The 22,228-nt window shown below is 34.6% G+C and overlaps 1 protein-coding gene across 11 annotated transcripts in view; it reads left to right on the top strand.

The window, feature by feature from the left end:
- LCORL (ligand dependent nuclear receptor corepressor like) overlaps nt 1–22,228 on the top strand; it is a 179,003-nt gene that overhangs the window by 28,431 nt on the left and 128,344 nt on the right. For all 11 annotated transcript variants that reach the window (XM_057726706.1, XM_057726710.1, XM_057726699.1 and 8 more), the window contains exon 2: nt 20,320–20,385. In XM_057726706.1, coding sequence (XP_057582689.1) covers nt 20,320–20,385 — 66 coding nt within the window. The remainder of the gene's footprint in view (nt 1–20,319; nt 20,386–22,228) is intronic.

The following is a 22,228-nucleotide window of genomic DNA, read 5'->3' as shown; positions in this document are numbered from 1 at the left end:
CAGTTGAAGGACATTGGATAATTTGTGAATGAAACTCTACAAACATTTGTGTACAGGTATTTGTATAAATGTAGTTTTCATTTCTGTTGGTTAAATATCTAGGATGGGATTGTTGGAGTGTGTGGTTTTATGTATGTAGCTAATTAGAAACTGTCAAATTGTTTTCCAAGGTTATTGTGCCGCTTGGCATTCCTTCCTATAATTTATGAGAAACCCAGTTGCTGTGCATCCTTACCAGTATGTGGTATTAGCAGTTTCTTTTTAGCCATTCTGATAGGTTGTAGTGATGTTTGGTTGTTATTTTAATTTGCATATCAATGATAAATGATGTTGAATACCTTTTCGTTTGCTAATTTTCTAGCCATTTGTCTTTGGTGATGTGTCCATATTTGTTACTTTTTTTTTTTTTTTTTAATTTGGTTTGTTAAGAGTTCTTTGTATTTTCTAGATACAAATTCTAAATTAAATTCATTGTTTGCAAAAAATTTTACATATGCTATTAACCAGTATTGCTACTATTTTTATTTTAGTCATTTATCTTTTAGAGCAATTAAAACTGGGGAAATGTCTTTTTTTTTTTTGTAATTGAAGTATAGTTTACAATATTGTGTTAGTTTCAGGTGTACAGCAAAGTAATTCAGATATATATGTGTGTGTGTATATATATGTAGGTATATATTCAGATTCTTTTCCATTATAGATTATTATAAGATGTTGAATATAGTTTCCTGTCCTATACAGTAAATCCTTGTTGTTTATTTTATGTATAGTAGTGTATCTGTTAATCCCATACTCCTAATTTATCCTTCCCCTTTTCCCTTGCCCTGAGTTTGTTTTCTATGTCTTTGAGTCTGTTTCTGTTTTGTAATTAAATTCTTCTGTATTTTTAGATTCTGCATATAAACAATGCCATGCGATATTTGTCTTTCTCTTTCTGACTTACTTATGATAGTCTCTAGGCCCATGCATGTGCTGCAGATGCCAATATTTCATTCTTTTTTATGACTGAGTAATATTTCTGTGTGTGTGTGTGTGTGTGTGTGTGTGTGTGTGTGTGTGTGTGTGTGTACACCACATCTTCTTTATCCTTTCATCTGTTGATGGACACTTAAGTTGCTTCCATGTCCTGGCTATTGTAAATAGTGCTGCTATGAACACTGGGGGCATGTGTCTTTTCGAGTTAGAGTTTTCATCTTTTCTGGTTATATGCCCAGGAGTGGGATAGCTGAATCATATGGTAGCCTTATTTTTAGTTTTTTAAGGATCCTCTGTACTGTTTTCCTTGTTTGTTTGTTTTTCTTTTCTTTTTTTAAACTGGAATTCTTTCAGCTAATAGCCCTATGTTTTTGTGCAGGTGACTTGTATTACAAGATGAAAAGTGATTTTTATATATTGAAAAGGAGAAGAAATTCTCACAGAACACCATATGAGCTTTAGACCAAAAAGGGAAACAAGGTTTAAGTAACTAAAGTGGTCACTTAGTTTTTGTTTTTGTGTTATTCCTCCCAGAAATGTTACTGGGTAGAGTTTGGGTAATGGAAATAGTGCCTTTACTGGATCTCTTTCCTAGCAGAGTTTCTTTTTTAGCTCAGCATTGCTCTATATCTCATCACTAAACAAGAAAATCAGTTGACTTGGAACTATAAACAAAAGCAAAACTATATTTATGTACCTCACTGAATCAGCCTAGAAAAATTGACTTCTGAAGGTGCTAAAGTACCTGCTAAGATGTAGCATGCATAGCTTTCCAGGTTGTATTGGGTACTTGTGTGTCTTTGGAGAATTGTCTATTTAGGTCTTCTGCCCATTTTTTTGATTGGGTTGTTTGTTTTTTTGTTATTAAGTTGTATGAGTTGTTTTTATATTTTGGAAATTAAGCCCTTGCCAGACACATCATTGGCAAATATTTTCTCCCACTCTGTAGGTTGTCTTTTCATTTTGTTTGTGGTTTGCTGTGCAAAAGCTTTCAAGTTGGGTTAGGTCCCCAAATGGGAAAATTTCTTTTATATTTTCTTTCATCTTAACCCTTTTGGGGGACTCTTCATTTCTTTCTGTAAATCTAAATGTCTGAGTGGGAACATATTTTTCTGCCTGAAGAATTTCCTTTCACATTTCTTGTAGTGCAAGTCTTCTGATAATTGATCCCTCAGTTTTTGTCTGTCTGAAATGTCTTTATTTCACCTTCATTTTTGAAGGATATATTTATTGAGTATAGAATTCCAAGTTGATAGTTTCTTTCTGCACTTTAAAGGTGTCATTCCATTGTTCTGGGTTGCATAGTTTTGAATGTGAAGTGTGCTGTAATTCTCACCTCTCTTCTTGTGTATGTACTTTAGGGTATTACCAGTTCTGTTCAACATTAACTGGAGGCCTTAGTCAAAACAATTAAATTAGGGAGGGGGCTTGGAGCACAGTGATTTCAGAAAGGAATTACAATTGTGACTTCCCACAGGTGGTTGTATATAAAAATGTACGAGAATCTATAGACATATTATTAAAACTATTAGAAGGGTTTAGCAAGTTTACCAGATATAAATTAGCCACATCCATGTATTCCAAAAAGAAACAAGTTTTTTTTTAAGTTAACATTTTTAGTTGGCCATAAAAACTATAAGCAAGAGTAACTCCAATAAATATGTTGGACCTTTGTTAAGAAAATCATTGAGTGGTATTAAAAATATTTTTTAAAATCATAAAATAGTAATCCTTGGGATTATACTTCCTAGGTGATGCCGTGGGTAAGAATCCGCCTGCCAATGCAGGGGACACGGGTTCGATCCCTGCCCCAGGAAGATCCCATATGCCGCGGAGCAACTAAGCCCGTACATCACAACTATTGAGCCTGCGCTCTAGAGCCCGTAAGGCACAACCATTGAGCCCATGCGCCACAACTGCTGAAGCCCACGCTCTGCAATGAGAGGCCACCACGATGAGAAGCCCGAGCACCACAATGAAGAGTAGCCCCTGCACGCCGCAACTAGAGAAAGCCCGTGTGCAGCAACGAAGACCCAACACAGCCAATAAAATAAATAAATAAATAATAATAAAATAAAATAGTAATCCTTCACACATTGTGGTATTCACTTAGGAGCAGACAAGACAAACAGGTCAATGGAGAGCCTAAAAACAGATCCACAAAAAAAACTTGATAAATTGGACTTAATCAAAGTTATAAACCTTTGTGCTTCAGAAGGCATCATCAGGAAGATGAAAAGACAACCCACAGACTTGTAGGAAATATTTGCAGATAGATCATATGTCTGAAAGGGACCTATATTCATATGAACTTTTATAGCTCAGTAATGAGAAGACAAATGACCTCAACTAAAAAATAAGCAAAGGATTTGAATAGAAATTTCACTGAAGAACATCTGTGAATTACCAATAAGCATAATAAGATGTTCAATATCATTAGTCACTAGGGAAATGAGATACTGCTTCATACTCACTAAAATGGCTATAATTGAAAAGACAAGTGTTAGTAAGATTGTGGAGAAATGGGTGGTGGGAATATAAAATGGTCCAGCTACTTTGGAAAACAGTTTGGCAGCTTCTTAGAATGTTAAACATAAAAATACCATATGACCCAAAGATTTCATTTCTTTGTGTACCTATCCAAAAGAAATGGTAATATATGTCCACAATGTCCACAGCAGCATTACTGACAGTAAGCCAGAAGTGGAAACAACCCACAGTTCCATCAGCTGTCAAATGGGTATGCACATGTGATGAGATACCAGTATGTGAACATCACAGACATTATACTCAGTGAGAGAAGCCAGACACGAAAGTGCACATATTACATGGTATTATTTATTTGAAATATCCAAAAAAGGCAAATTTATAGAGACAGAAAGTGGATTAATCAGTACCTGGGGTTGGGAGTAGGAATGAGGAGACTCTAAATGGGCAGAAGGTTTCTTTTGGAGGTGATAGAATGTTCTAAAGTTAGAGAATGGTGGTGATTGTACATCTCTGTATGTGTTAAAGTCATTGAATGGTATACTCACAATGAGTGAATTTTATGGTAGGAAATTATATCTTAATAAAGTATTAATAAAAAAAAAAATCCAGACTTAACATGTGAGGATTTCATGGGACATCAAGATAGCCTTACTAATCAATTGAGATGGAATGGTGCTTGGGATAAAATTAAATTTCTATATTAGACTCTTCATAAAAATGAATTCTGATGGGTTAAAGAGCTACGTTTGTAAAGTAAAACTTCGAAATCTTATACATACATGTAGAGTAATTATCTATGACTTTCAAAAAATTTTTTATACGTGAAAAAAATGTACAAACCATAACACAAGATACAAAAAAAGTTTGTTTATGCTACATTACAACAAAACAAAGCCCTCCCAAAAAAAAGCCTCTGAAAAAAATATTGTAAATTAACTGTACCTCAAAAAGCTGCCTGCAAAACTTCTATTATAAGAAAACAAAAGGAAAAATCAAGCCATAAATGGGGGGGGGGGAGGAGTACAATTTGTGAAATTGGTAATTATTATCAAGAATACTAAAACTAACTGAATTTTTGAAAAGCCACACGTTCAGTTGAAAAGTGGCAAAAGGGTAATCTAAAAATAGAACATTTCAAAATATGCTAAATTTTAGTAATAAGTAGGGAATGCAAATTAAAATAAGTGATTTTATTTTCATTTGTTTGAAAAACATAAAGTATGATAATACCAAGTTCTGGTGAGTATCTGTGGGGAACAGGAACTGTTAAACATTACTGTTAGAATTGTACAATGATTCAACCATATAATACAGTATCTAGTAAAGTTGAAAATGTTCATACTTTAGTGCCAATTATTCCGCTTACAGATTTCTACCCAAAAGAAAGTCTATCACTTGAACAGGATCACACATTTATAAAGATTTCTAATGCAGCTCTGTTTGTAATAACAAAAGACAGTGAAAAGTCACACAGCTCTCAATAGAGAAATGGATAAATTGCATGTGTTTATATAAATGACCTTTATATTATAATCAAACAGAATGAACTTGGAGTTTGGGGTTTTGGTAAGGGTGATCTAAGTTATCTGGATCAATCCTTCTGCTGAAAACAACGGAAAATGCTACATGAAAAAAATTTTTTTAAGAGCTGAAAAGATAGTTGGGAATACACAGGCTAATGTTAGAAGTAAGAAGAAAATAAGAGGTCAAAAACTGCTTAAGCTCGAAGTCATTTGTTTTATTTGTGCCTTCCTGGCTGACTAGGCAAGAGGATCAGAATTCAAGTCCTATAACTTGTTCAAGGCAGATATCCTTGTGTGTCCTGTCCAAACTAAGCTGGGACTTCAGAGGACCGTGCCTTGAAGGTAAAAGCAACCAGACCTATATTATCTTTTTTACCTGCAGATCCAGGAGGTTGCTCGATGATCAAAGCAGGAAAAGGAAAAAGTAAAGGGAGAAAAATATCTGAGATTGAACTTTTCACAGACTGACCTTCTGGGAGATCTGTACCCTGAGTCAGTCGAAGAACTTCAGGCCATGAAATTGGTTGAAGTGTTGTCGTGGTCTGAATGTTGTGTCTCTCCAGAATTCCTAGGTTGGAAACCTAATGGCCAAAGTGGTGGTATTAGGAGGTGGGACCTTCAGGAAGTGATTAGGTCATAAGGGTGGAGCCCTCATGTTAGGGATGACTGCCCTTATAAAAGAGGCCCCAGCGAGCTAGCTTGCCCCTTCCACTGTGTGAGGACACAGAAAGAAGTTGGCATTCTGTGACTTAGAAGAGAGCTTTCACTAGAATCTGACTGTGCTTGCAGCCCAATCTTGGACTTCCAGCCTCCAGAACTGTGAGAAATAAATGTTTGTTGTTTATAGGCCACTCAGTCTCTGGTATTTTGTTATAACAGCCTGAATGGACTCAGACAAGTGTATATTAGTTTCCTGTTGCTGTTGTGATAAATTAACACAGATTCTATGGCTTAAGACAGCGTTAATTTATTATCTTACAGTTCTGGAGGTCAGAAGCCTGAGATGGGCTTCAGTGGGCTAAAATCATGTTGTTGGCATGGCTGTGTTTCTTTGGAAGGCTCCAGAGCAGAATCCGTTTTCTTGCATCTTCTGACTTAAAGATTGCCAGCATTCCATGCCTTGTGGTCCCTTCCATCTTCAAAACCAGCAGTGGCCGGTTGAGTCATTCTCATAATGCCATCTTTCATTCTGATTCTTTTGCCTCCTTCTTCCCAATTTAAAGATCCTTGTGATTATATGGTGTCTACCATGTTAATCTTATTTTAAGGTGAGCGATTAGGAACCTTAATAATATTTGCAACCTTAATTCCTTCCTGCCATGTAGCATGACATTTATGGATACTGGCTGTTGGAACATGGATACCTCTGTGCAGCCATTCACCATTCTGTTTACCACAAGATGGTTTCTAGCTGACACTGCCCTTGGATGCTTTCTGGAAGCAAACAATAAGCATCTCTGGAGGAGGACACATCCATCCTAGGCCTTAGGGAGTTTTTAAGCTTTTGATTGTGAAAGCTAGTAAGTACTGAATGAAGTGCACAAAGAAACAAAGCCAGAAGAGCAAGATCCATCAGACAGCAGAACCAGCCCATACAATTTGATACTGGAATGATCAGATACTAATTTTTTAAAAGACTGTTCTTACCATGTTTAGAGGAATGACAGACCTACGTATCTTTAAGAAATGGGGAACTGTGACTAAGATGTTAAATATTTGAAAAAGAACATTATAAAACTTGCTTAGCTAAAATTACTGAAATAGCAAGTCAGAACTTCTACCTCTGACTATGGGGAAGTAAGAGGGTTTGGACTTATCCTCCATTATAGACAGCTAGGAAACTGGAGTCTTTATTTAAAAAAATTTTTTCAGACATTGGAAGACAGGCAGCACAGGACTGTGGTCTCTGAGGAAAAGGAAACTAATGATCACTCCAGCTTTTTGCCTGGAGGTAGTTTCCAGACTGTATCACAGGCAGGATTGACCCAAAAAGTGATCTCACTGACTTGAGAAAACAAAAATCAACCTTCACGGCATTGTGTGTAAGTGGCTGGAATTTGTGGAGCATAGTACTGGAAAGGAGAGAGCTACATGGAGAAAGAACCCAAGAAACCAGCATAGGGTGCCTGTGAGTCTTTGGCTGAGAGTCAGTGCATGTGTATGTAGGATGACATTCTACAAGGCCTGATAAATAACACCTTTAGGAAAGGACAGTTGCAGTGGGCTGTAATTTGAACAGTTTTCAGAACGTACACAGGGCTGGCAACCATTTAGGTTCCAGCCAGTCAGAATCAGAACAATCATGGAATACGAGAGGTACTCAGTGGGGATCCAAGAAGGCTAAAGGTAGTAGTGGAAAGGCTTTTCTGCTTCTGTACTTAAAGCCTTTTTTCAAAGCCTCAAAATGATCTTTAAACAACTTAATTTCTCAAATGAACCAAGTGTGATACTCTTCAGGGGGGAAAAAGAAAAAGCACTCATAATATAAAATTCATCATGTCTGGCATCCAAATAACATTACTTGACATGCAAAAAAAGGCAGGAAAATTTAGCTCATCATCAGTCAATAGAATTAGAACCAGAATTAATAGAATTAGCAGACAAGGATGTGAAAACTATTAAAATTTCCTAAGTATACTCAAGGATTAAAAGATAGCGTGAACATAATGAAGAGGAAAATGGAGAATGTAAAAAGGAAAGAAATGCTTCAGCAAATGGTGCTGGGTTAAATAGATATCAATATAGAGAAAAAGAACATCAGCTCTATCACACTATTCACAAAAAATAATGAAAATAGACCATAGCCCTAAATGTAAAACTTAAATTTCTAAAACTTTTAAGAGAAAAGCTTTGCAGCCTTGGTGTAAAGGCAGTTTCTTAGAGCCCAAAAACAATAACCATAAAGGAGAAAATGGGTGAATTGACCTTCATCAAAATTAAATTTTATTCCCTGGAAGACACCATTAGGAAAACAAAAAGGCAGGCCATAGACTGGGAGGAAATAGCTACAACGTATATATCAGACAAAAGGATTGTATCCAGAAAATATTTAAAAACAAAACAAAAATGCTCTTACCACTCAATGATAAGAGGTCAAACAACCCAATTAAAAAATTTTGTAAAATATTTGAACAGAGATACATGAATGGCAGTAAGCATGTAAAAAGATGGTCAACATCACTAATCATCAGAGAAATGTAGATAAAAATCACAGTGAGGTGTCATGACATTAGAAAGGTTTTAAGCCATTAGAATGGTTGAAAAAAAAAGTAAAAGAAAAACACGCAGTTGACCACATCAAGCGATGTTGGGGATGGGAAGCTGCAATGTACCATCTGGACATGGCTGGCGATCTGTACAATGTGAAGTTAATTTACAGCATTGTATTAGTTTCTCTTGCATAGCAAAGTGACTCAGTTATACATATATGTTGTTTTTCATATTCTTTTCCATTATAGTTTATTACAAGATATTGAATCTAGTTCCCTGTGCTGTACAGTAAGACTTTGTTGTTTATTTACTATATAATAGTTTGTATCTGCTAATCCCAAACTCCTAATTTATCCCTCCCTCCCTTTCCCTTTTGGTAACTGTAAGTTTTTCTCCTATGTTTGTGAGTGTTTCTGTTTTGTAAAGTTCACTTGTATTCGTTTTTAGATTCTACATATGAATGGTATCATATATTTGTCTTTCTCTTGTATAACTTACTTGACATAGTATGATAAACTGTAGATCCATCCATGTGCTGCAAATGGCTAATGTTCCACTGTATGTATATGTGTCTGTGTGTATGTATATATGTGTATACATGTATATATATAGGTTGCTTCCATGTCTTGCCTGTTGTAAATAGTGCTGCTGTGAACACTGGGGGGCGTGTGTCTTTTTGAATTAGAGTTTTCATCTTTTCCAGATAGATGCCCAGGAGTGGGATTGCTGGCTCATATAGTGGCTCTATTTTTAGTTTTTTTAAGGAACCCCCATACTGTTTTCCATAGTGGCTGTACCAACTTACATTCCTACCAACAGGGCAAGAAGGTTCCCTTTTCTCCACACCCTCTCCAGCATTTATTTGTAGACTTTTTGATGATGGCCATTCAGACTGGTGTGAGGTGATAACCTCACTGTAGTTTTGATTCACAATTCTCTAATGATTGGTGATACGGAACATCTTTTCATGTGCCTGTTGGCCATCTGTATGTCTTATTTGGAGAAATTTCTGTTTAGTTCTTTTGCCCAGTTTTTGATTGGGTTGTTTGTTTTTTTGTTATTGAGTCGTTTGAGCTGTTTGTATATTTTGGAAATTAAGCCCTTGTCAGTCGCATCATTTGCAAATATTTTCTCCCACTCCATAAGTTGTGTTTTAGTTTGGTTTATGGTTTCCTTTTCTGTGCAAAAGCTTATAAGTATTTTTTAGGTCTCATTTGTTTATTTTTGCTTTTTATTTTTCTGTTCCCTTGGCAGAATGACCTAAGAAAACATTGCTGTAATTTACATCAGAAATGTTTTGCCTGTGTTCTCTTCTAGGGATTTTATGGTGTCTGGTCTTCTATTTAAGTCTGTAAGCCATGTGGGGTTTATTTTTATGTATGGTGTGAAGGAGTGTTCTAACTTCATTGATTTACATGCAGCTGTTCCGCTTTCCCAACACTACTTGCTGAAGAGACTGTCTTTTCTCCATTGTATACTTGCCTCCTTTGTTGAAGATTAATTGACTGTGGGGTGTGGGTTTATTTCTGGGCTCCCTGTTCTGTTCCATTGTTCTATATGTCTGTTTTTGTGCCAGTACCATGCTGTTTTGATTACTATAGCTTTGTAGTATTGTCTGAAATCTGGGAGGGTTATGCCTCCAAGCTTTTATTCTTTTCCCTCAGGATTGCTTAGGCAATTCTGGGTCTTTTATGGTTCCATACACATTTTAGGTTATGTGTTTTAGATCTGTGGAAAATATCGTGCATAATTTGATAGGGGTCGCGTTAAATCTGTAGGTTGCTTTGGGTAGGTGGTATGACCATTTTAACTATACTTATTCTTCCAGTTCAGAAGCATGGAATATCATTCCATTTCCTTGAATCATATTCATTTTCCTTTATCAGTGCTTTATAGTTCTCAGCATATGTCTTTCACCTCCTTGATCAGGTTTATTCCTAAGTACTTTATTTCTTTTATGTGATTTTAAAAGGGATTTTTTTTTTAAACTTTCTCTTTCTGGTATTTCATTATTAGTGTAAAGAAATGCAATAGATTTCTGTATGTTAATCCTGTATCCTGCTACCTTGCTGAATTCCTTTATCAGTTCTAGTAGTTTCTATGTAGAGTCTTCAAGGTTTTCTTTTCTTTTTTTTTATATAAATTTATTTATTTATTTATTTATTTTATTGGCTGTATTGGTCTTCGTTGCTGCACACGGGCTTTCTCTACTTGCGGCGAGTGGGGGCTACTCTTCCTTATGGTGCACGGGCTTCTCATTGCGGTGGCCTCTCTTGTTGCAGAGCACATGCTCCAGGCGCATGGGCTTCAGTAGTTGCGGCACATGGGCTCAATAGTTGTGACTCACGGGCTTAGTTGCACAGCAGCATGTGGTATCTTCCTGGTGCACAGATCGAACCCATGTCCCCTGCATTGGCAGGCGGATTCTTACCCACTGCGCCACCTAGGAAGTCCAAGGGTTTTCTATATATAGTGTCATGTCATCTGCATATAATGATAATTTTACTTCTTCCAATTTGTATACTTTTTATTTCTTTTTCTTGTCTGATTGCTGTGGCTAGGACTCCCAATACTGTGTTGAATAGAAGTTGTGAGAAGAGTGGGCATCTTTGTCTCATTCTGGATTTTAGCAGGAAGGCTTTCAGCTTTTCACCTTTGAGTATTATGTTACCTGTGGGCTTGTCATAAATAGCTTTTAATATGTTGAGGTATGTTCCCTCTGTACCCACTTTGGTGAGATTTTTTATCATGAATAGATGTTTAATTTTATCAAATGCTTTTTCTGCATCTATTGAGATGATCATGTGGTTTTTGTCTCTTGTTGATGTGGTCTATCACATTGCTTGATTTGTGTATGTTGAACCATCCCTCTGGCCCTGGGATGAATCTAACTTGATTGTGATATATGATCTTTTTCATGTGTTGTTGGATTCAGTTTGCTAATATTTTGTTGAGGATTTTTGCATAAAATGATATAATACCTGTTGAAAACATTTTAATTTCTTGAAAAGCTAAACAACTTGTGGTTGCCAGGGAGGAGTGGAATGGGGGAGGGATGGACTGGGAGTTTGGGGTTAGTAGATGCAAACAATTACGTATATGTGATTACATAAACAACAAGGTCCTACTGTACAGCACAGGGAACTATATTCAGTATCCTGGGATAAACCATAATGGAAAAGAATATAAAAAGGAATGTATATATCTGTATAATGGAATCACTTTGCTGTGGAGCAGAAATTAACACAACATTGTAAATCAACTGTACTTCAATTAAAAGAATAAATTAATTTAAAAAAGCTAAACATAAACCTATCATATAACCCATCCATTTCACTATTAATTATATATGCAAGAAAAATGAAAATATCCACTGACATCTGACTGGATAATTCCATACCATAGAGTATCCTAGAAAATAAAATAACAATGATACAAGTGACAGTGTGGATAAACCTCAAAATCATTCCGCTGCATAAAAACGGTCAGGCAAAAAAAAGATGAAATATGTACTGTAAGTTTCTATCTTCATGAAATTCTAGAAAATGTAAACTAATCTATAGTGTTTGCCTAGGGTTCTAAGTAGAGGGAGTGATGGGTTAAAAACGAGTACAGCATGCTTTTGGAAATGTTGCAAGAGTTTGTGTGTTTTTTTGTTGTTGTTGTTATTGTGGTAATGGTTTTATAGGTATATGCATGTGTCAGAATTCTTCAAATTATATATCTTAAACGTTTGATTTCCTGTCTGCAAACTAGACGCTGTGGAAGAAAAGATCAGTGAATTGAAACATAGCAACAGAAACTACCCAAAATAAACAGGTAGAAAAAGACCTAGGGAAGAAGGTGCCTTAGTGACTTATGGAACAATATCAAGTGGTCTAATAATATGTAATGGGAATCCCAGAGCAAAAAGAGGCCAGGGGAAAACTATTGGAAGAAATAATTGCCAAGATTTTCCGAAAGTTGATAACAGCTGTTACCCTGCACAGGTCCAGGGAGCTCAGCATGCTTACCCCAAGTAGAACGCCACCCAGGGCACATCATGGTCAGATTGCTCACAGTCAGCGATAAAGAGAAGATCTGGAAAGCGGCCAGAGAATAAGACACATTGCGTTCAGAGGAACGAAGAGAAGAAAGACTGCGGACAGTCAGGAACTTTGCAAACCGTTAGACAAGGGAAGGACGTTTTTAAAGTACTGGCATCAAAAGCTGTCAACCTAGAATCGTATACCTAACACATTTTTTTTTTAATGAAGACGGAATGATTTTTTTTTCCCCCAGAAAAACAATAACTGAAAGCATTCATTACTAGCAAGCTTTTAGTACAATAAATAACGGAGGAAATTGTTTAGACATAAGGTCTACACAAAGGAAAAAAAGGTTACAGAAATTATAAATATGTGGGTAAATGTAAGAGAGACAATCTCCTGTTGAAAATTTCTTTAAAATAATTTATCTTTTAGAGTAAAAATAATGTATTGTGGGATTTATAACAGATATGGATGTGAAATGTGTAACCATGGCACAGTAATGGGGGTGGAGTATGGATATATACTGCTCCTATCGTTGCTTATTAAGTCATACTATAATACTTGAAGGTAGACTGAGAAGTTAAAATGAACATTATAAGCCCCATAGTAGCAAGCACTGAAAAACTAAAAAGAGGTTGAGCTAATAATAGCAAATAGTAGGAAAAAATAATGAAAAAAATCCTTATTCAATCCAAAAGAATATTGAGGGAGGTGAGAGTGGAGGGAAGGAACATATAACAGATGCAGCAAATAGAAAACATGTAACAAGATGGCAGATATAAACCCAAGCATATTGATAATTACATTAAAATTAATCATCTGAACACTTCAATTAAAAAGCAGATATTTACACTATGTAAATATCAACTGTATGTTTTCCACAAGAAACTCAATGTAAATATGAAGACTTATGTTAAAAGTTAAAGGATGGAAAAACATGTACAGTTGGCCCTTGAACAACAAGTGGGTTAGGGATGTCGTCCCTCCACACAGTTGAAAATCTGCTTGTAACTTAAGAGTCGGCCCTGTGCTATCCGTGGTTCCTGCATATCTGTGCTCAGCATCTGTGGATTTAACCATCTGCAGATCATTTAGTGCTATAGTGTTAACTACTGGAAAAAATCCACATGAGTGAACCCACACAGTTCAAACTCACATTGGTCAGAGGTCAACTGTGTTAAAAAAATGCTAATCATAAAAAAGTTGGCGTGGGGGGGGGTGAGGACTTCCCTGGTGGCACAGTGGTTAGGAATCCGCCTGCCAGTGCAGGGGACACGGGTTCGATCCCTGCTCCAGGAAGATCCCACATGCCGTGGAGCAACTAAGCCTGTGCGCCACAACTATTGAGCCTGCACTCTAGAGCCCGTGAACCACAGCTCTTGAGCCCATGTGCTGCAACTACTGAAGCCCATGCGCCTAGAGCCCATGCTCCACAACAGGAGCAGCCACAGCAATGAGGAGCCTGCGCAGCACAACAAAGAGTAGCCCCCACTCGCCGCAACTAGAGAAAAGCCTGTGCGCAGCAGCAGAGACCCAGCTCAGCAAATAAATAAATAAATAAATAAATAAATAAGTTGCTGTGTCTGATGTAACATTGGACACAGTAGACTTCAGGCTAAAGAATAGGACTTTAGAACAAAGATAAAGAGGAGCGTTTTTTAATGATGATGAGATTAATTCACAAAGGAGACATAGTATAAAAATATATATGCAGCTAATGGCAGAGATTCAAAATACATGAAGCAAAAACTGACAGAACTTATAGAAGAAAGATAAGACAGAAAACCAGTAGAAATATAGAAGACTTAAAGAACACTTTATCAGCTAGGCCTAAATGACAGAGTACACTCCACCTAGTAACTGCAAATACACATTCTTTTCAAGTATACATGGAATATTCACCAACATAGTAGAGCATATGCCACCTGTAAATAAAATCTCAACAGATTTAAAAATGATTGCAACCTAACAAAGCATGTTTTATGATCACAAGGAATTCAGTTGTGATTCAGTAACAGATTTCTGGAAAATTCCCAAGTATTTGGAAAATAAACAGCACATTTATAACCTAGGCACATAACAAGACAAAATAAGGGAGATTACAAACATTTTGAACTGAATGAAAATGAAAAGTCAGTTTATCAGAACTTACGAGATGGAGTTAAAGTAGTGAATAGAGAAAAATTTATAGCTTTAAATGCTTTTATTAGAAAAGGACAAAGGTCACATATCAGTTTTCTAAGCTTTCACCTTAAAAACTCAGAAAAATAAGTGCAAATGGAACAAGAAATAATTATAAGGAAGAACATAATAAAGGTAGGGCAGATATAAAAAACATATTAAAGGATGGACAATAAAATTATTTAGACCAAAAATGGTATTTTGAAAAGATCAACAAAATTGCTAAAATTTTGGCCAGAGTGATCAATAAAGAAGTAGAGGAGATAATTAAACTGATACTGAGCATGAAGGAGGGATATCACTGCAGATTGTACAGACTTAAAAGGGCAGTAGGAAAATTATTTGAACAACTTTATGTAAACAAATACTATAAGATACAAATAGCCAAAACTGATCAATTAAGAAATAGATAACTTGAATAGTTTTCCATTGATTTTAAAAAACTGGATTCATAATTTAAAACCTCACCATAAAGAAAGCTCCATGCCTGGTTTACGGCTGGTGCATAAATATTACTGTACACAAATTGAGAACACAGACAAGGATGGTTAGTTGCCCAGTTTGCTTTATGAAGCAAGCGTAATCCAGTTATAACAAAATAAAGACATTTCAGTAGAAAGGATGCTTAAAATCATTAGTCATCAAGAAATTGCAAATTATAACCACTGTTACATACCCATAGATGGCTAAAGTTAGAAAGATTGATAATGCTGGTAATGATGTGGTGCAACTGAATCTATTACATGTTACTGTTGGGAATGTAAAAGTGTAAAGCCACTTTGCAGAACAGCTGTTCAGTTCCTTAAAATGTTGACAACAAATCAAAACAATCTTACCACTCAACCCAGCAATAACATTTATTCAAGAGAAATGATAATATAAATTCACAGAGACTTTCACACAACTTAAATGTCCATCAATATAAGACTTGATAAACAACTTTCTTATATCCATGTAAGGGGCTACACCTCAGAAACTAAAAGTACTGTTGATACATGCAACAGCATAGATAAATCTCATTAACAGGTTGCTGAGCAAAAGCAGTGTATGCTTCTAGACACAGTATATGCTCTGTATATGCTCTGATTCCATTTATATGCAATCATAGAAAAGACAAGTCTAATTTATAATGACAGAAAATAGATTAGTGTTTCTTTGGGCTTTGGGTTGTTCCAGGAAATTTACTCAGATGGCACAAAGATACTATTTGAGTTGATAGAAATGTTCTGTGCTTATGTTCTTAGTTACATGAAAGTATGCATTTGTCAAAATTTAATGAACTTTATTTTAAAAATGGGTACATGGTGTTGTATGACGATTTTATCTCTAAAATTGACTTAAAAAAATCAGAGGATGTGTTTCGCAGCTGATTATGCAATAGAGGGAATTTGTGAAGTAGAATATATATAGTAGAAGAAATGAACTAAATGCAGTTAAGAAAAGAGAAATGTAAAATATAGGAGAGAGAGCAGCATGAAGTATATTATGAGAACTTAAATCTTTTCGATTAGAGTCTTAGGAAGGATGTGAAAAGCAACAGATATTCACTAAAGGAGATACTTTAGGCAGAAAGCAGGGTTTCTTAGAGGAGTGCTCTGAGGTATGTGAAGTAATGAAGAGCAGAGACCATGGTAAATGTGTGTGCAGACATAAAAGAAGATAATGTTTAGTGAAGTATATAGAGCAATAGCCTAAATAGGAAGCGATTCTAAGTTGTGGAAGGGTGGGTAAAGATTTTGATTAATGTTAGATCTATATCCTAATTTCTGAGATAACCTCAAAAAGAATAGAAATAGAGGGCATAATTTTCATATTGATGGAGAAGAAACAAAATTAAACAGTATATATTCAGTGAATTCCACAGTTTGCAAGAAAGGAGAGTAGTAGAAGCTCGATACATGTAAAACAAAAACAGGTAAGGAATTTAAACCCGCATATAAACTCTTTCAAATTTAAATCACTAAATTTTGAAAAAATGTCACAGTGTCTTAAAAAAGATTCCATGGTATTTAATAATACAGAAAGGTTGTAAACAAATAATTGAAAAAGACCTTATGGAAACAATAACAAAAAATGTTTTATAGGTATGTAACATAAGACCATATAGTCGAATGCAAAAATCATTGCTTGAAATAAAAAGGTTTGCTTCACAATTATATAAAGTTCTATTCACCAGGATGATATAACAATTATAAAATCATAAGCACTTAATAATGTAGCCTCAAAAACTTATAAAGGAAAATTTCAAAGTAAAGAGAAATAGACAAAGCCACAGTTTCAGAGGATTTTGCTTACTTTTCTCAACAATTGATGGGAAAAAAAAGACATTAATAAACCAAAAGTGTATAAGGATGGTTAAGAGCACAGTGCTACATCCAGCAACTTTAGAGTACATATTCTTTTCAGGCATACGTAGAGAATTTTCAAAAATTGTGTATCAGCCATAAAGACAGTCTCAGAAAATTTCAAGATTGAAATCATGTTGAGCATTTTCTTTTATTACATTGTAATTAAGTTAGAAATCTATAAAAAAAAAGGTAGACTACCCATATATATTTGGAAATTGAGAGATATGCTTCTAAAAACCGTGAATCCAAAAAGAAGTCATGATGGAAGTTAGGAAATATTTTGATTGAATGATGAGAAAATATGGCATATCAAAAGTTGGGGAATGCAGTTTATTAGATGGAAATCAATAACTTTAAATGCATATGTTAGAAAAGAAGAAAGACTAAAAGTTACTGAGCTAAACATCCATTTCAGGAAGAAAAAAATAAGGGCAAAATAAAATAGAGGGCAAGAAGTAATAAAAGCAGGAACAGGAATTAATGGATAAGAAAACAAACATGCAATAGAGAAGATCAAGGAATCAAAAAAGGATTCTTTTTAAATCTAAATAGAAGAGGGAGAGAGAGGGAAACTTTTACTGAGCTTGACTGAGAAGAAAGAGAAATCATAAATAACCAAAGTATGGAGTGAAAAGCAAAAAGGACATGACTGCTGATACTGTTGGCATTAGATAGAATAGTTCCCAGAAAACTATGACTAACGTAAGAAATAGAATATGTGAAAAATCCTTTAACGGTTAAATAAATTTGATCAGTAGTAAGCACTTCAGAAAGACTTTATTCCCATTTGGCATCCCTGGCATGTTCTTTTAAAATGTTCGAGCAGGGCATCCTACATTTCCTAATATTTTCCCAGAGAATAGAAGAAGAAAGGACATTGCCACTCATTTTTTGATATTAAAAACTTAAGCACAAAGGAAATGTACAGACCAGTCTCATTAGTGAACATAGATGCTGAAATTTGAAAGGACTAATCAAGATAAGAAACCTAGCAAATGTCTCATGATAATGTTGGGTTTTCCCAGGAATGAAAGAAGTTTGGTTTAATATTCAATGTAATTCACTGTATCACTGTATTAAGAGATTTAAGAGAGAAAAATAACTTGGTTATTTCAATAAATTCAAATTCAAAATGAATTTGGTACTCAGCCATAAAAAAAGAAAATAAGAAATTTTGCCACTTGTGACAACATGGATGGACCTGGAAGGTGTTATGCTTCATGAAATAAGTCAGACAGAGTGAGAAGAATACTGTATGTTTTCACTTATAAATGAAATCTGAAAAATAAAGCAAATGAACAAATACAACAAAACAGAAACAGACTTCCAGAGAACAAACTAGTAGTCACCAGAGGGAAGAGGGGTGGGAAGGTGAGCAAAGTGTGTGCAGGGGATTGAGAGGTGCCGACTGCGAGGTATGAAGTTACAAGTTATCATCTACAGCACAGGGAATATAGTCGGTATGTTATATTAGCTTTGTATGGAGTGTAGTCTGTAAAAATATTGAATTACTGTGTTGTACACCTGAAATACAATATTGTAAATCAAATATAAACAAACTGATTGATTTGGTAAAATTCAGTACATATGCATGGCAGGAAAGCCCCCCTAGCAAGCTAAACATAGAATGAACTTCCTTAATGTGATAAGAGTATTTCTCTTAAAGAATACAGCAAACATATTTAATGATGAAACTTGAATGCTTTTCCATTTAGATTGGGTATAAGTTGCCCCATCTATAAGATGCCCACTATCCCCACCAATTTTCAACATCATAATTGAGGTCCTAGTTAAGGCAATAAGGCAAGAGCAAGAAAAAAGAAAGCAATCAGGATTAGAAAGGAACAAAATTACCATTATCTACAAATGATATATTTATGTATGTAAAGCATTTCCAGGTCAATTATTACAGAGTTTAGCAATGTTGTTAGATGCAAAATCAATATACAAACATCAGTTGTGTTTGATGTTTATATATTGCCTACAAGAAACAAAAAGTTTTAAATAAAGATATCATTTACAATAGCACAACGCTATGCAGTATGGATAAATCTTAACAGACTGTATGTGAGACCTCGGTCTCATCTAGTGAAGAGTTGAGAAACCCAATAGAACAAAAATGCAAGTCCCTTTTTGCTTTCTTTTCAGGCTTAAATCTAGGAAATATGCATTGTTTAAATTCAGTCGGCTTACTTAGGGAGGGGCTGTACATTTTGTCCAAAATACCACAGAATAACCTCCTGAAATAGTTGTTTGCAATATTATTTTTGGAGTAAATTGATCATAGCAAAATGGAGTTAGAATATCTTGGTAATAGAGTTTTGGGGCTTGTTCAGTCTGAGTCTTTATCTTAATAGTAAGTCTCTTCTGTAGCATTCTTGAAAACATCCTCTGGTGGGAGTTCATTCACTTTTCTGCCTGAAATTTCTACTCATGGGAACTAGTACTGAATCATTTAACAGAGATTTTATTCAGTACGTATTTACCAAGTACCATGATAGCTACGTTACTTTGTCAAATTGAAGACATCATCAGTTGTAAGTTGCGTCATTTCTTCATGTTCTACTAAATTAAAAAATGTCACTTTTCTACGGACACACCATTGATTTTAACATGCATTTTGAGTATAGAGGTTTCTAGATGTTTTTTAAAAGCATTTTACGATTTATGAAACATTTCTACAGCTGTATTTCTACTCTTTTACAATTTAGAAATACTACTGAGAAAGTCTACTTCATCTTTCATTTTTCAGGTCTGTCATGCTTCCTTTAGTTTTTTTCCTTCGTAATTTAAGCATCCTTAAATTAGTGCCTTTTCTTAGTTTCCCAGTTATTTTGCCATCCTGGTCATTTTCCAGGATGCCTTGTGGTTTATCAATAACCTGCTTAATACCAAATACGATGCAGACTTCAAAAAGAAAATTATAAAATCTTAAAATTAGTTTATCCAGAAAGTAGAATACTCAGAGTTCATGAACTAGAGTTTTAACTTAATAAGATTTTCAGTAATTTTTTCCCTTAAAACAAGGCAAAATTGTTGTGTTTTAATTTTTACAAGTAGGTTTAAATTTTATATATCATACTTTTCACAGCAAGAATTTCTCCCCATTGACACTCATTTACTCACGTTTAAAATTGAGGTTAAAGATGCTACTTTTTTTAAAGTTACCATTTTTTGTAATCAGCATAAACAGGATTGTAATACATGTCTCTTCTAATTATCTTTTTCCTCTCTACAAAATCATTGCAAAAGAAATCTGCCCATTATTTTAACCTGGGAATATTTCTAAATGACAAAGTTGTTTTACTTGTTTTAGAAGTAAATATTTACATTTGAATATTTACATTTTTTACAATCATGTAATTCCTGGTAGTCATCCTGTGACTTCTTCCTGTGTTGTATGTATTGCCTAGTTCAACTTAATTCATCTGAAGGAAAAATGACACCTCAGAGTATGTTAAATTTATAATTATGTGATTCATATAGAGTTTATGGTTTTTGATTATTGTAAAATTAAGCTTTTTTAGTAGTTAATATACTTTTCTCTCTTTAATAACACAGGTTTTGAGAGTATTTTAGAAGGGCTTTATGGACCACGGCTACGAAGAGACCTCAGTTTATTTGAAGGTAATGTTTCTTTAAATTTTATTTAAAATTTTTCATCTTCTATCCATTTTACAAATGAAAAATGGTTGTTCTTTACTAACTTTATAGTAAACTGAATTTGTGATCTCATTTAATTAGAAAATATTTTTAAATAAATAAAATGATCCAAAAAATTATTTGTTATTATATAATATTTTAAAAACTTTTAGTACACTGATCAAAGTAGAAAACAAAGCTTGTTTTTGGCTTAATGGTAAAATTTAATTTTTGTTGTTTTAAACAATCATGTGCCCTGACTTATTCTTAAAGAGGACTTAAGGGGGTTCAATGAAATAAATATCTCCTGTTGCTTATGATATAGGTAGCCTGGAACTCAGGTTGTCACTCTGAGATATCCTGCCGTGTGTGTTCAGAGTTTTAATACTATTTGTTATTTATTATAGCCTCCTCTTCCAAACACTCTAGCATAAATTCTGGTGGAAGATTTTGATCTATGCTATAATTGCTGTGATATAGTTTAGTTTTTTTATTGCTTGCTTGGAAATGTAGAGCACTAGGAAAGAACATTTTTGTAGACATTTGAAATTTTATAGTACAGCTCTTTCACAAAATGGGCAGTGCTAGTATACATTTTCTACTTTGATTTTCATATAATTATTTCTGAATTTCATACCTGTTCAGTTTCATGTGCTAACTGTTACCTTCTATTCTTCTCTGGTACTTTCCATCCTGCAAAGACCTAGGGTATCATGTACGAATAAATCTTTGAGTTGAGGGAATGATAGTGGTGGCAGGAGCAATCAAAAGTTTTCTTCTCATTCTTTTTTTTTTTTTTTAAATACTGTTGAGCTGGATAATTGAGTTATGAATTATAGAACTGAAAGTGTCTATGACACATCATTCAGTCAGATGAATAACATCCATGCAGAACATGACTTTTAGGATGGAGACTCCAAAATGTGCCTATTCTAGTGTTTTATTATTCTTATGGCGAAGAGCTTTTTTTCTCTCTCAACTTTACTCATTTCTGGTTTTATCATAGTTTAACACTGTGTTAAATATTTTTACCTGATGTCCTCATTCAGATCATAAGTCAGCATTGTACTTAATTGCCTTGTGATAACCCAAGTTGCAACTTGTAACTCTAAAGAGCATCTTGCTTTCCCAGCTTTTGTTTATTTATGTGTAGTTGTATATGTATGTGTTAATGTTCCATCAGAAATTAGTGTATTATATCAAGGGCAGCATGTCCTAATGAAATAAGTTCATATATTTTATTTTTAGACTAGTATTTCCTTAGCATACAAGTAACACATGTTTGTTTTTGGAAATTAGAAAATACAAATAAATCAAAAAGAAAAAAATTACTCCTAGCCCCATGACCCACAGATAATCTTTACCATTTTATATAAATTTATAATATGTGTATGGATGTTTGTTCTTTTATTAAAGTAGTACATACTGTATATACAGTGTATACAGCTTTTTGTGCCTATGGATTTTGTTCACTAGTGTATCATTTGGATGTACAGAGTTCTGGATCATCATTCTTCATCGCAGGGCAGTATTACGTTGTAGATCTGTGATAGTTAACTAATTAATTTAATACCCTGTTGTTTATACCTCATTCCATTTGTTCTTCTAATTCTGATAGCTCTTGTACTTTATATCCTCTTTGGAACTCAGTCTTTTTCTCACACACAGGCGCACGTTGATGTTGCCCTTTGTCATCCCAAATGTCCTAACTTCTCCAGCTTTCTTAGGTATATTCTTCCCCCTTTTCTTTGCTTTTTTGAATTAAAAAAAAAAGGCTTCTAATCAAAGTTGCAGGCTTAAGAGGGTTAACATTAATTGTAGTAATAAA

The sequence above is a fragment of the Hippopotamus amphibius genome, chromosome 3 (genome assembly GCF_030028045.1).
Source record: "Hippopotamus amphibius kiboko isolate mHipAmp2 chromosome 3, mHipAmp2.hap2, whole genome shotgun sequence".
Taxonomy (NCBI): domain Eukaryota; kingdom Metazoa; phylum Chordata; class Mammalia; order Artiodactyla; family Hippopotamidae; genus Hippopotamus; species Hippopotamus amphibius.
Note: the sequence above shows the minus strand (reverse complement) of the source record. Positions and strands in the feature narration are given on the sequence as shown.